The 14,327-nt window shown below is 42.7% G+C and overlaps 1 protein-coding gene across 1 annotated transcript in view; it reads right to left on the bottom strand.

Annotated features, from left to right (window-relative positions):
* Positions 1-14,327, bottom strand: part of MAP3K3 (mitogen-activated protein kinase kinase kinase 3) — a 60,814-nt gene that overhangs the window by 15,215 nt on the left and 31,272 nt on the right. The window contains exons 5-6 of the mRNA XM_019466590.2: positions 12,916-13,029; positions 5,554-5,674 (exon numbers count right to left, since the gene is read on the bottom strand). Coding sequence (XP_019322135.1) covers positions 5,554-5,674; positions 12,916-13,029 — 235 coding nt within the window. The remainder of the gene's footprint in view (positions 1-5,553; positions 5,675-12,915; positions 13,030-14,327) is intronic.

Here is a 14,327-nt window from a genome sequence, read left to right on the forward strand (position 1 = left end):
GGTGAGCATGCTCAGATCTCTGGCTTACAGTCTGGCTCTCCTATAAACCACTAACCCATCTCTGATTTTCTTTCACCACCAAGCTCCTTGAAAGAACTGATTGCCTTTGCTCCCCCACTACCCATTCCTTAGGGGTTGCAATCTGGTTTGCCTAACTGTGGGATTGCAGTAGCAAGACAAGGAATAAGATGGAGCGGGAACAGAGGCAAAGGCACTTAACAAGACACACTAGACGGAACATGAGTCAGAAGGTGGCAGGGCTTGGCTACATGGGTTAAGGGCACCACCCAATGTATATGGGAAAAAATGGTGCTCGAGCTTGGCTTCAAAGGTGGGTAAAATTTCTACACGCAAAGACAGGAGGAAGGGCATCGTCACATAGGGAAACTCCAGCTGCCTTGTCTGAAGATCTCCCCACAGGGATCTTTCTTTTGGGTTAACTCATCACCTAGTTGTTTTTGTTTGTTTGTTGCTTGTTTTTAGTTTTTAGCATGAACTAGTTTAATAGACTAATTGGCTTGAAAAAATTAAAATTCAAGGTATGTATATTACAATGGAAAGAACAAAAAGTAAACATAACTGGTTTCAAATAGTTGAAAAATTGTCAGATGAAAGATGTTATCTGTACATCTGTGTTGCTCAAGAGAGCAGTACCAGAGTCACTGGGTAATGTGAGAGAAGGCAGATTTTCAATTCAATATAAGGAAAAACTTCAAACAAATAGCGTGACCTAAAATTGCACTTGCACTTCCCCATCACTGAACACGGTGCGGTGGGGGCTGAATGACGTGCATGTTACTGTCTCTCACTAAATACAGGTTCCTTCATATTGGTGGAGGGAGGAGGAAAACCCCACTTGCTCCTGCTGGTTGGGGGCTGAATGGCTAAGGCTTCTTGACCCCATTTCTACTCCAAGCACTTTTTCTACTGCCCAATACTTAAACCCTGACTCTTTCCTCTTCCTGTTTCCTTCCATTTCCAAACAGCCTTATGCTGCACCAACACAGCAAGCACTCAGACATTTGTGGACCAAACGACAAGTTGCCCTTGGTCTGCCCTTTCCAACCTGGCTGGTACCATGTAAGGCCTCCCCCTATCCCCTCCTGTTTCTCTGGTCACTCCTTTGCTGTGCCCTTTGCAGGTTCATCTTCCCCTAATTGGCCATAAAGTGTCTGGGTTCCTAAGGCTCAGTCCTAGGCCTCTTCTTACTCTGCAGTCTCTCCTTAGGGCCCCTCACCTGGGCACATGGCTTCAGCTGGACAATTTCTAATTTTTTTTTTCTAGTCCTGATTTTCTCCTCTAGAGACCTGTATATCTAACTGTTCATTTGCTATCTCCTCTTAGGTCTCTCAAAGGCACCTCTAATTCAACCTCTAAAACATCAGGTCTGCCTCTTCTCAGCATGCGAAACCAGGCTCTCGTCGACTGTTTCTGTTTTGGTGAAAGGCAGTGCCATTCATCCAGATCCATAAACCAGTAACTTATCTCCTGCTCATTCAACCCCTGCAAAATCAATATAGTATCATGGTAGTTCTGAAATCTTTGGTCTTAGGACCCTTTTACACTTTAAAAACCAAGGACATCAAATAGCTTTTATTAAGAGGGTTTTATCAATTGATATTCACTGTATTAGATATTAAAGCTCAAAAATTTTGCAAACACACAGGGCGCCTGGGTGGCTCAGTACTTGAGCATCTGACTCTTGATTTCAGCTCAGGTCATGATCTCACAGTTCGTGAGAGATCAGGCCCCAAGCTGGGCTCTGTGCTGACAATATACAGCTTGTTTGGGATTCTCTCTCTCTCTGCTCCTCCCCCACTCGTGCTTTCTCTCTCAAAATAAATAAATAAGTAAATAAATAAATAAACTTTAAAAAACAACTTTTTTTGAAAACACATTAATACACAAGCACACATTCTATTAGCCATCAGAGCAATGACATCACCTCACGCATGCAACCTCTGGAAAACTCCAATGTATATTCATGAGAGAATCAGTAAAAAGGCAAACCGCAGACCCCCTGAAGGGATCTCAGGGACCCCCTGAACTGAGTCCCCACCCTAGACCACACTTTGAGAACCACCACAATGCTGTGTTCTGTTGTTTTTACCTTCTAAATGTCTCAAATACACCTGTGCCTTCTCTCCAATACTGTCACCAGCCTAATCCAAGCTTCTGTCTTCTTCCTCTGGACCAAACTGCATTACCTTAACATGGTTTCTCTTCTTTCTTCCCTCCCTCCCTCCTTCCATCCATTCATTCTAATTTACATCCAAGTTAGTTGGCATATAGTACAATGATTTCAGTAGATTCCTTAATGCCTCTTACCCATTTAGCCCATCCCCCCCCACAATCCCTCCAGCAACCCTCTGCTTGTTCTCTATATTTAAGAGTCTCTTATGTTTTGTCTCCCTCCCTGTTTTTATATTATTTTTGCTTCCCTTCCCTTATGTTCATCTGTTTTGTCTCTTAAATTCCTCATACGAGTGAAGTCATATGATATTTGTCTTTCTCTAATTTCACTGAGCATGATACCCTCAAGTTCCATCCGCGTAGTTGCAAATGGCAAGATTTCATTCTTTTTGATTGTCGAGTAATACTCCATTGTATATATATACCACATCTTCTTTATCCATTCATCTGTCGATGGACATTTGGGATCTTTCCATACTTTGGCTATTGTCGATAGCACTGCTATAAACATTGGGGTGCATGTGCCCCTTCGAAACAGCACAACATGGTTTCTCTTTGATCTGTTCTTGCTCCCCTGTAATCTGTTCTCCACAATGTAGCTAGAGCAATCTTTTCAAAACACAAATTGGAATATGTCACATTACCCATTTCTATTCACTTTAAAAACAAGAAAGTGGATTTTCACTGCTTTCAACATTAAAGATCAAAATCTTTAATCATAGGACCATGGACCCTAAGGCTCTGCCTCCCTCCCTGGCCTTAGATGGTTCCTCCCCATTGTTCTCAGCTCTCCAGCCTCAGGGCTTCTTTCTGTTTCTCAGTCACACCATATTCCCCCAGCCAGCAGGCCTCCACACGTGTAGCTCCCCCTGCCTCAGACTTTCTTCCCTGTTTCCCTTTGCAAAATTCCCACATGCATGCTCCGGATCATAGGCTACGGCTTTTCTGGCCCCCCAAGTCAGGGCACATCCCTCTGTTATACATGCTCATAGCACCACACACCTTTCAGCCACAGCCTGTAAGTCATACATTAATCTCATGATAAGTAAGTATTTGTCTTCCCAAAGACAAATTGTCTTATGCATCTACAAGAGACATAAGGGGCAGAAGCCAGGTCATTTTGCCTTCCCATGTTTCTGGCACATAGCTGATATTTTGACAATTAAACCTGAAGTGAATAAATGAATGAATAAAAATGTCATTTGATACGGAGATAATGTGACAAACACTGTAACGGAGATGGGCATAAGGGACCAACATTTTCAGTGGCTTCCCACTGCCTACCAATAAGCCCAAGGGCATTAAAGGCTCCTTAGGAAGTGGCCCAGGCATCCTTTCTCACCTTCCTTTATTCTCCTCCAAATACATCAGCCAGTCTGAAGCACAAGTGAGATTTCCACAGGCTAACAGTCAAAAAGCCCTCTCCCCTCATCCTTGCCTATAGAAGTCCCCCATGATCTCTGAGCCACACTCTACACCACCTGGGGTTCTTGGAACCCAACACCTTCTTTTTCAATTATGTCTGGCAGGTACCCCTTCCTGTGCCTTGAATATCTCTATGCTAAACAAATCTTCATGTGTCAGCTCTGGTGTTTCCTCTTCTGTGGAAGACCTCCAAAGCCTGGGCAGAGTCAGTTATTGCCTGCTCTGTGCTCCCACCCCACCCTGCCCTCCACTGCAGCCTCATTGTACATGTGTCCATTGTAGCCCTCATCTCAGCCCAATGGCTGGTACATCATGCTTGCTGAACGAAGGAACCCAGGATCTATACATGCTGGGAGGCTGTACTGCCCAATCTCTAGATACAAAGGAACTACTTCATAAAAATCCTATTCCTCAGCATTCTCAGACAAGGAAATTCTATACATGGCTCTTCACAACAATGCCTAGCATTTAGGCCCTGCCTCTACACACAAATCATGGGCTCTTGCTTAGGACCAGGAGGCCCAATGGACCAATCACTGCCCCATGTCGATCCTCACTGCTTACTGTACAAATGAACAATACTGCCCTCCTCCAGCCCCTCAGTCTCTCTGAGGGTTCTGGAACAGAAGCCATTCTGGCAGAGTCAGGGCACCTGGATACGAGGACTAGAGATGTTCTGGACGGTGTCTCCTTGCTGGGGTTCTGGCTCTTTCTCCTCAACCAGCTTATTAAAAACATAGCCACCAGTTATTTACAATGTTAGAGAAATATGGAACTCATATGTGGACCTTCAGCTGGGCAACACTTACTACCAGTGTTTGCTCAGGTTCCTGAAATTACTCAGTAAGGCAAAGTCAGTGCCTTAGTAACACATTCTTCCTGCTTATCACTCACAGACAGGCTCAGCAGCAGGAATGATGTTCAGAACTCCCCAAGCTCAGCTCAAGATCTTCAGAGAGCAGTTCAATTTGATGCAATTCTACCTTATGAAGAGAACTTGCCTTCCTAGCAGCAGCAGTAACCTCACCACAAATGTTTGAAGGCCTGGTTTCCCTTTTGATACAGATGCCACAATTCAGGACGTGGCTTTCTCTTCAGACTCTGGGAAATGGGATCCAGTACAATATTGGATTATCTGGCATAAGGCACAGACCTGACTTAGATTTCCTTCCTGGGGAGGCTTGGGAGCAGCTACATAGCTTTCTTCCTAGTTAGCCAATCATATATACTCTGTCAACAGTCTCCTGTCCTTTCCAGACAACTTAGTTTGATTTTCTAAGAGTTTCATTGGTCAACATCTTCCTCAGAGCATAAGGACTCTTCAGGAATCATAAGCAAGAGGTCTAAGGTCAAAACTCAAACTTGGACCTGACTCCTAACCTCACAAGTCCCCAGTTCTTTGGCAAAATGATGGTCAAAAATGAGAGTGGACTGGGAGCCTGGGTGGCTCAGTCAGTTAAGCATCTGACTTCAGCTCAGGTCATGATCTCATGGTTCGTGGGTTTCAGCCCCGCGTAGCACTCTCTGTTGGCAGCTCACAGCCTGGAGCCCACTTTGGATTCTGTGTTTCCCTCTCTCTCTGCCCCTCCCCCACTCATGCTCTGTCTCTCAAAAATAATATAAATAAACGTTACAAAAAATGAGAGTAGACTGTCGTTGGAGGTCTTCAAGCAGATGTTTGAGGAGATCACTTTTTCAGACATATTCAAAAGGAACTTGGTCATGCCATCATGTTGTTACACTATAAGCTCCTTGAGGGTTGGGACACTATTCCAGTCATTTCTCTACCCATTCCCCCCAAATAAAGGCACAGAGGATTATTTTGCACAGGGTAGTAATCTACAAATGATGGTTTTTTAATTAATAAATATTTGATTTTTAAAAAGCATGGGCAGATAAATTAGATGACAGGGAAAAAAGGGGTGAAATACTCACTGACAGAGAGGTGCCTGCTTCTGGGCTCGGGGGGCTGGTAGATGGTATTTATATCTCCTGCAGACTGGGAAGCTTTGATCCGCACCTGCCTGGACACCCCAGAATGGGGAGAGGGACTGGTCTGCAAGATAAGAGGAAAAAAGCTGAGCTATCTTTAGGCAGGCAGGCCAAGAAAGGCCTCCTCCCCTTCCCTAAGACTCATGTTCTTAGCTGCCTTCATGCTTTCAATACATGAGCTACCCAGTCTTCCCCCAAATCTCACTCCTCAATATGTCTTGGCAAATCACTATTTCCTCACAGTAGTTTTACAGCTTCAGTGTTATCTGAGTACTGAGACCCACTGCCCCAGTTTAAAGAGTGATGACCTAGGCATGGAGGAATAACAAGTTTTCCTATAATAATATGCCAAACAGAAAAGACAGTTGTAAACACTCCCTCATAAAATTCTCCAGAGAGCTTGGGAAAAATAGCAGGAAATTATTTCGGCAGCGAGATCACCTGCTGAGTGGGGGGTCAGAATAGAGAATGATGGCAACCTCCCTGCGCAACAGAAATCTGGGTGATAAACACGTATTTCTCAAAGTAGCTTGATGTGCTGCTTCTGCCCCAATCATAATCACTCCCTCAAAATTAAGGCAAAGTCTCAGTTGATTAACATAACCAGGCTTTCCATGAAAACCATCTCAGGATTGTGTTCATCTGGGAAAGGCTATCAAAGGTACCATTCTGCCAGAGGTCAAGGATCTCAGAACAGAATGGGATCGTCAACATTACCACATGCACCCTTGCTCTGGCACTGTCCCAGTCAAGCCACCAGTGAGCCCTAGAAAAAAAATCAAAGCAACAAAGGGGGGCCCTTGCACTGAGAAAGCTAAAAACTGAAGCTCAGTGGTGAGCAAGTGGCATCAGGATGCAGTCACAAACATGCAGAGCACTCCAGAGAGTGGGGAGGGGAGGTCAGGACTCTAAAGAACTTGGGTCAAATTTCTAGTTGCTTCTCGAGCTCTTCTACCTCACGTAAGAAAAAAAAGTCTGACCTAAACAAACTATATCCTGTCCTCCAGGAAAAAGGCTTCCCGCTTTCAGGGGTAATTCAGCTGCCAAGCAGCCTCCTCTGGTCTCCCCACACCAGACTTTATCACATGCAGGGCTGTCTTCACAAACTGTCTTGCTCTAACGGGAAGTCAGAACCAAGGGGAAGTGAATGTTCTTGCAGAAGCCTCCGATGTGCAATAGCTCTCTGCTGAGAGTCAGAAAGGAAAAAACAGTCAAAGCCACATACTGGGGAAGCAGGCCAGTGAAGGGCAAGGGAAGGCCACAGCCCTGCAGTCAGAAAGAGAAGAGCCACGTGATGAGCGCTCCCCCTTCCCCCCCCACCGAGGACACCTACTTACACACAGGGCCTATTCCAGAAATCTTGGTGGCGTGAATTTGAAATGTATCAAAGAACATATACTCTAAACTCTCAATTCTAAACTCTAAAAGCTGAGATGAGAAAGTAGGTTCCACGGCCAGCAAAAGCACAGACCTACAGAAGGAAAGGCTGCAGTTGTGGCAACAGGTTGGAAAACATATGAAGGTTTCAAAGCAGGCTTTTCACACTTTAATGTGCACAAATCCAACTTGAACCTTGTTAAAACAGAGATTCTGACTCAGTAGGTCTGGGATGGAGTAGAGAATCTGCATTTCTTTCTTTTTTTTTTTTTTAAAGATTTTATTTTTAAGTGATCTCTACACCCAATATGGGGTTTGGGATCAAGAGTCACACACTCCACCGACTAAGCCAGCCAGGTGCCCCGAGAATCTGCATTTCTAACAAGCTTCCAGGCATGCTAATGCTGCTGATCCATGGGTCACACTTTGAGCAGGAGGTCTTAGGAGGAGAGTGACACTTCAATTTAAGGTCACGGTTCCCAACCCTAGCCACCCACTTAAAGAGCTGCCTGTGGGGCCAAACACACCTCACACCAACTACAACAGGATCTCTGGGGCTGGGGCCAAAGGGTTGGTATTTTTTAAATCTCCCCAAGTGTGTGTAATATTCAGTCAATTTTGAAAACCCTGATTTAAGGGGATAAAAGGCAATGGCATGGCAAACAAAGATGAGGTTCATGCAAGGATTCAGGGAACCTTGAACAAGACAGAGAAGTGGGAAAGAGAGGAAGGAGGAAGGTGGGACTAGGAAAACCAAAAGGGGACAGCAGTGGAGTGAAAGCAGAGCCCACAGGTATAGAGTGGGTAGCCAGCAGAACGTTCTAAAGACAGCAAACAGAAGGTGGCATTTGCCTACCCCGTGCCTCACTGAAGGACTCTGCAGGTAGCAGTGTGTCTGGCTGATACAAATGACATGAAAAATTACCAGGGAACCAATTTCATAAAGATTGCAGTGACTGGAAGCTAGAAAATCAGCAGAAAAGAAGGTCACAAAAGTGGATTCACAAATTACCTTGCTAAGAGATCTGGTGGTATGAGACAAAGTGAACAAGTAGGCTCAACTATGCAGGGGGAAGGGGGGTGTGTGTGTGGTTGCGTCAGTTTGGTTCGCAGGAGCATCAAGTGAGAAACGGCACCTGGATCTCACCAGGCCTCTGCCTCGAGGGTGGCAACAAGAGACTTTGCACCAAATATTCCCCCCAATATTTAAGGGGTTCATCCAAAGCAGGACAAGGTGACTAAATCTGTGTTTTCATTATCCCTACTCTTCAGTGCTTCGTAGATTCTGATTACGTATATGCTTAGGCTGCCTTTCCAGACTAAAGAGTTCCAGGCTTTTTAAGCTATTCACATATAAAAGTGAATTTTCAACCCCTTGAAAATTTCATCTTCCCTTAGACCTATTCTAGTTCGGTTGCCTTCTGAGCTGTGGGGAAGAGAGTGACATAACATCTCACAACTTCTCCCCATGGGCAATGTTATATTTTCTGTTGTGTTTCTAACAAACTGTGGAGGAACCTGGAGGAGGTTTCCCAAGGACTACAATAATTCTAAGATCCCCATCCTGGATGGTAACTGATAGATACTGAACTACACAGAACATCTGGATTTCAGACCAGTTCTGTCACCATTTACTGCTTTACCTCAGGCAAGTCACTCTGTCTCAGTCTCCCCAGGTTTAGACTGGCAAGAACAGATACCTGCCCTGGACCCCTCAAAGTTGCAAGAATCAATGAGAGACAAAAGCACTTACACATGTAAGGTCTTTCCATGTTTAAACAGGGACCAGACTGAAGCTATGCCACTCAACAACTTTGATCCTGTCTTCTTGCACTTGCCCCATTATTTTAGTAAGACAAAAAAGAATGGATTACTCTTTACATTGTCCTTGATATTTTGAACTTAAATAGCAGACAAGATAGCATCAAACTCATTGATGGGATATTTGGGAACTGGGCAACATTTGGAAGAGAAGATTAGAAGTTTACTTTTGTCAGGGAGAATCTGATGTAATAAAATAAAATGCCATACTCAGTTTAAGGTGGCTGGGTATTTAGTTTTTATCATATTCGGATATAAGTGACAAAAGAACATTAAGCTTGAAGTGGCTTAGTCGGTTAAGTGTCCGACTCCTTATATCAGCTCAGGTCATGATCTCATGTTCGTGAGATTGATCCCTGTGTTGGGCTCTGTGCTGGGTGTGGAACCTGCTTAGGATTCTCCCTCCCTCCCTCTCTCCCCCCCCCCCCCCCCCGCCCCATGCTTACTTGCTTGCTCTCTTTCTCTCTCAAAAAAATAAAAAATAAAAATTATAAAAAACCTTCTTATAAAAAAAAAATAATGTTAAGCTTGAGATTACTTTAAGAGAATAGAAAAGCTGGGTCTAGGAAGTTATAAGATCAAGAGAGGAAAGATAAACTAACAGATGCACACATGTTTAGAGAAGTCTGTAATAGCAATAATCTAAGAGGTGATGGTTCCAGGCACAGGCCTAATGTGGCAAGAACTACTGAAGGAGATGGTGAAGTTTCTTAAAAGGGCAGGAGAAAGTAAGGCTAGAGAGAGGCTCTTCAGACTCTGTGATGACCAAAGTCCAGGAGTTCTCAGGTAAGAACAATATTGAAGCCTAAGACACGGCCTTGGCCAGGTGAGGTGGGAGGGGTATGATATACACCTTGGTGAGGGGTAAAGGCAGAGGAAAGATTAGAAGTCGTCATAGAAGGATCAGCAGAAAAGGAATTCAGAGAGAAGAGACCACACATTTATTTATTTATTTATTTATTTATTTATTATTTATTTTTTGAGACCGCACATTTAAAAACAGGAATAAGAAGGGAAGTAAAGGTATAAGTGATAACAATAGGTGGATGAGGCAATAGCTTGCTAAACAGAAAAGAAACTCAGTAGAGAAACGAAGTGGCTGAGAGTTGCCAGCAAGAGATGAGGCAGGCAGGGTGCTATGGTATCCTGGAGCAGCATACCAAAGTATGATCTGTAGGCTGGCACCAGGCCACAAGGCGGGCGTAACAGTCCTCAACGAGGTAAATACAGAAATGGAGAATAACTCTGTACAGACTTTTACAGCAATTTGGCAGACTGACTTTCTGTCTATTGAATCTAATAATAAAAACTGTGGTCTTGTATTTTGTATGTCACTGGTTTCCTTTTCCATTTTTCAGTTTTTGTGTTTTAAAAGGAACTGATGCATGACAGACTAGAAATCAGAACAAAACTGACATTGCATCATAGATGCTTAGAGAAGCACTGTTCTGGAGGTGGGATTCCTGAGCACGTAGCAAATCTGGATCATGATACTTGTGTTTATTAAGAAGTCTGAGGTCTAGCTGAGGAAGTTCCCAAAGAAAGGTTTTATCACCACCATTACCACTGCTAGTCTTAAATGTAAATCTTTATAAATGCAAAAAAAAATAAAAATAAAAAAAAAAGCTTGAATGACTTGACAGTAACAAAAATGGTTATTATAGTATATCCACTCAAGGGAATTATGAACCCTTATAAATTATAATTATGAAGATTGCATATTAACATAGAAAAATGTGCGTGACAATATTAAGTGAAAAAATAATTGAGAAAATTATGACTACCATGACAACATTTGAAGTATGTACACATATGCTCAAAAGCTACAGGGGTACATGTAAATATCAATCAATGTGTCATACTGATAGGATTACATAGGATAGTTCTCTCTTTTTTAAACTTTATTAAAAAGTTATACTGACTTTATAGTAATTTTTTAAAATATAGGTCCTTAGAAGGGGAGGCATCAGTGCTTGCTCTGGCAGCACAAATACTAAAACTGGAATAATACAAAAATTAGCATGTATAAGGATGACATGCAAATTCATGAAGTGTTCCATAAAAAGAAGGAAGGAAGGAAGGAAGGAAGGAAGGAAGGAAGGAAGGAAGGAAAGAAAGAAAGAAAGAAATAAAGAAAGAAAGAAGAAAGAAAGAGAGGCATCAGTGTGGCATTTATTTTATGCAACATCTAATGCAATGCAATGCCTTGGGTATCAGAGCTCAGATGGTCGTCTTTCAGGCAGCTCACAGTGTTGTATCAGTCTCTGCAGCCATGTACACCCCTTAATGGATGGGAAAGTAGATGTAAGGATCGAGTTGTCTATACCTTCTCATCATGGGAATGGAGGGATCATGATCAAGTGTGCTAGCTCCCAGTCAAGCAATCACATCATTAAACCAAACCCCGATTCTAGCTTCTTCCATATAGAAGATTTGCTGAATACGATTTCTGCTTGACTTCTGCTAATAATCAAGAAGCATTCACTGTGTTTTCTTAAGAGGATGGGTGGCGAAGGGTTCCAAAACAGTAAGTCACAGCTCCTGTTCTCAAGGACCTTAATAATCTTTTGGGATAACATGTACAAATATGCAACAACTAGAGGGGAATTAGTAAGCAACTTATAAACAAGTATACAAATTATATCCAATGACTAAAAGAACAGAAAGTAATCAAGATGGCTCAGGCAAAAACACTGACCAAACTGTAGCAGGTAAATCAAGCCAGATACTAAAAATAGCCACGGTCTGGGAAAGAGCAAAAAGTAAGAACTGTAGAAAGGGGAGAGTATGCTGAAGAATGTGGAAAGATGAGACTGGGGAGTTGAAAGCAAGGGTAGACAGTGATAAGCCCTGGGTGCTAGGCTAAATTTAGATCCTATGATAGGATCCTATGAAAGAAATAAAGCCTATAAAGAGGAGGTGAGTAACTTGAACAGAAAAATAAAATAATAAAGGATATACTTCATTTCAGAATATTTTCCAACACAAAGCCAGAAAAAAGACAGAGAAGACCATCCTCAATCACAAGGACACTTCGGTAATATTAGAAAATGTCTTCTTGGGGCACCTGGGTGGCTCATTTGGTTAAGCGTCCAACTCTCGATTTTGGCTCAGGTCATGATCTCAGTTGTGAGATTGAGCCCCATGTTGGGCTCTTTGGTGAGCGTGGAGTCTGCTTGGGATTCTCTCTTTCCCTCTCTCTCTGCCCTTCCCCCTCCTAAGGCCTCCTAACTGCATTCTCTTGTGCTCCCCCCTAATCAGTAGGGCAGCCCAATATCAATACGTCTTTTTAAAAATAAATGGTCAGCATGAGCACCATTCCACCTAAACTCCGTCCTGGTATGGTGTGTTCATGAAGGTATGTCACAGCTAGCTGTCTTCGAGCAAAGGGAAAGGAAAGATTGCCAAGAAACCTTTAGGAACATGCATCTCAAGAAAACTGGTACAGGAATCAGTGATTAGAAGACAGACAGATTGCAATCATTCTTGTGAAATGTAGACCCCCAGGGACCTTTTACAGAAGTTAACAAGGGATAATCCTTCACTTCTGACGGCCTCTGCAGATCGCCTGCCATTTGGTAAGGTAGTGGCTGGTAAGTTACAAGAGGCCCTCCACTCCATGGCCTTTCTCCCATTGAAAAGAAGGAAAAGCTTGTTTCCTACATGTATCTCAAGAGACAGGCACGGTTGCTGAGGGGTTGTAAGAGTAGGTCTACAGGATAGTCTCAAATCCCTAGCAGCCTTCGCTAAGCACCTTCACCCTCATCAAATCTCTCTTGTTAGGGTCCAAATCAAATGGAAATAACATAAATATAGAGAAAAAGAATTTTCTCTTTAATCATAAATGTTTTCCTTCCTCCCATGCCACAAGCCAAGTAACCTTTAGCTGCAACTTTAACACAGGTGACTTGACTTCACAGTGAAATCACATCCAAACTGCTATCTGGCCACTGGCACAGTGGGCTGTGCTGGGCTCCACGTATGTGCTTGCTTGCTTTAGCAGCAGCTGAGGAATACAAAATTCTGTCAAGGAAACCAGGTGAACTCTTAAAGCACAGCAAGTTTTGCCCTCTGTCCAGCCGCCAGGTCATCAGAGGGGCTACTTACATGATTTCTGTCTTGGGACAGCAGCAATATCCTAAGGCTTTTCATGCTTGAGCTTCTGTCTAATATGTCAATTGCTTTATCAAGATCATCTTGGTTCTTCAGCAGGATGGAAAGCTGGGACAAAGACACAGAAAAAGGGAATCATAAAATATGTCTTTAGTTTAGAAACAGGCTAAATTAAAAAAAATACCTGAATGAAAACAATCTAATTGGATAGTATGGGGTCGTAAAATTAATTCAAACCATCTAGGTATTTTTTCTTTTCCTTAGTGTACAATTCAATAATTTTTAGTAAAGTTACAAAGTTGTGCAACCATCATCATAATTCAATTTTAAAACATTTCCATTGTTTCAAAAAGATCTTGTGCCCATTTACAGTCACTCCTTCTTCCCACCTGTAGCCCCAGGCAACTATGAATCTACTCTGTCTCTGTAGATTTACCTCTTTTGGATATTTCACATAAATGGAATCCTATTAATTCATACATGTTCAATTCAGTTCATAGTCTTTTGTATCTGCTTCTTTTGCTTAATGTTTCTGAGTTTATCCATGCTGTGCAACACATCAGTAGTTTGTTTCAAGATACTTTCTGAGAAGAGCTTCCTCTCTAAAAATTCTCTTTTCTCCAAAGCATCAAATCCTAAACAGTTAAAGCCCCATATTTCTTCCCAAATTAATTAAATATCTCACCTTAGCCTGTGTTGCAACTAACACAACAAGCAGAGAAGGCATAGGAGGAGGAGGGGGATAGGCAGAGGATGAAAACTGTTACTCAAATAAGAACATGAATTTAGGCCACATAACAGAGTTTAATATCTTAACGTTTAAAGATAAAAATCAGTGACTAGAATTCAGAAACAATTTCCTCTGTTTTCATTCCCCTGAAGTATTAAAGAGATCGCCCTTGAGGGTATGGATAAGTCTCACTTGCTGTTAAATGCAGAGGACACCATGAGTACTTAGTATTAAAAAATGCAAAAGTACGCTTTGCCTAGGACCCAGCAAATGTCAGATCTTACACGTTTGTGGCAAACACAAAATCAAGCAAAAGTCCAATTCATTTCTTCAGTTCCCATGTTATAATAAAAGGAGATGGCAACACTAAATTCTAGGCCAGGAGAAAACAAAGAGCAAGAACAGTATTTAAAATAAAATTTCGGGGCGCCTGGGTGGCTCAGTCAGTTAAGCGTCCAACTTCAGCTCAGGTCACGATCTCGCGGTCCGTGAGTTCAAGCCCCGCGTCGGGCTCTGGGCTGATGGCTCAGAGCCTGGAGCCTGCTTCAGATTCTGTGTCTCCCTCTCTCTCTGCCCCTCCCCCGTTCATGCTCTGTCTCTCTCTGTCTCAAAAATAAACGTTAAAAAAAAATTTTTTTTTTAAAAATAATAGTAAAATTTCAAGGGGCACCTGGCT

Source organism: Panthera pardus, unplaced genomic scaffold, assembly GCF_024362965.1.
Source record: "Panthera pardus isolate Hobbes unplaced genomic scaffold, ASM2436296v1 HiC_scaffold_3, whole genome shotgun sequence".
NCBI classification, from domain to species: domain Eukaryota; kingdom Metazoa; phylum Chordata; class Mammalia; order Carnivora; family Felidae; genus Panthera; species Panthera pardus.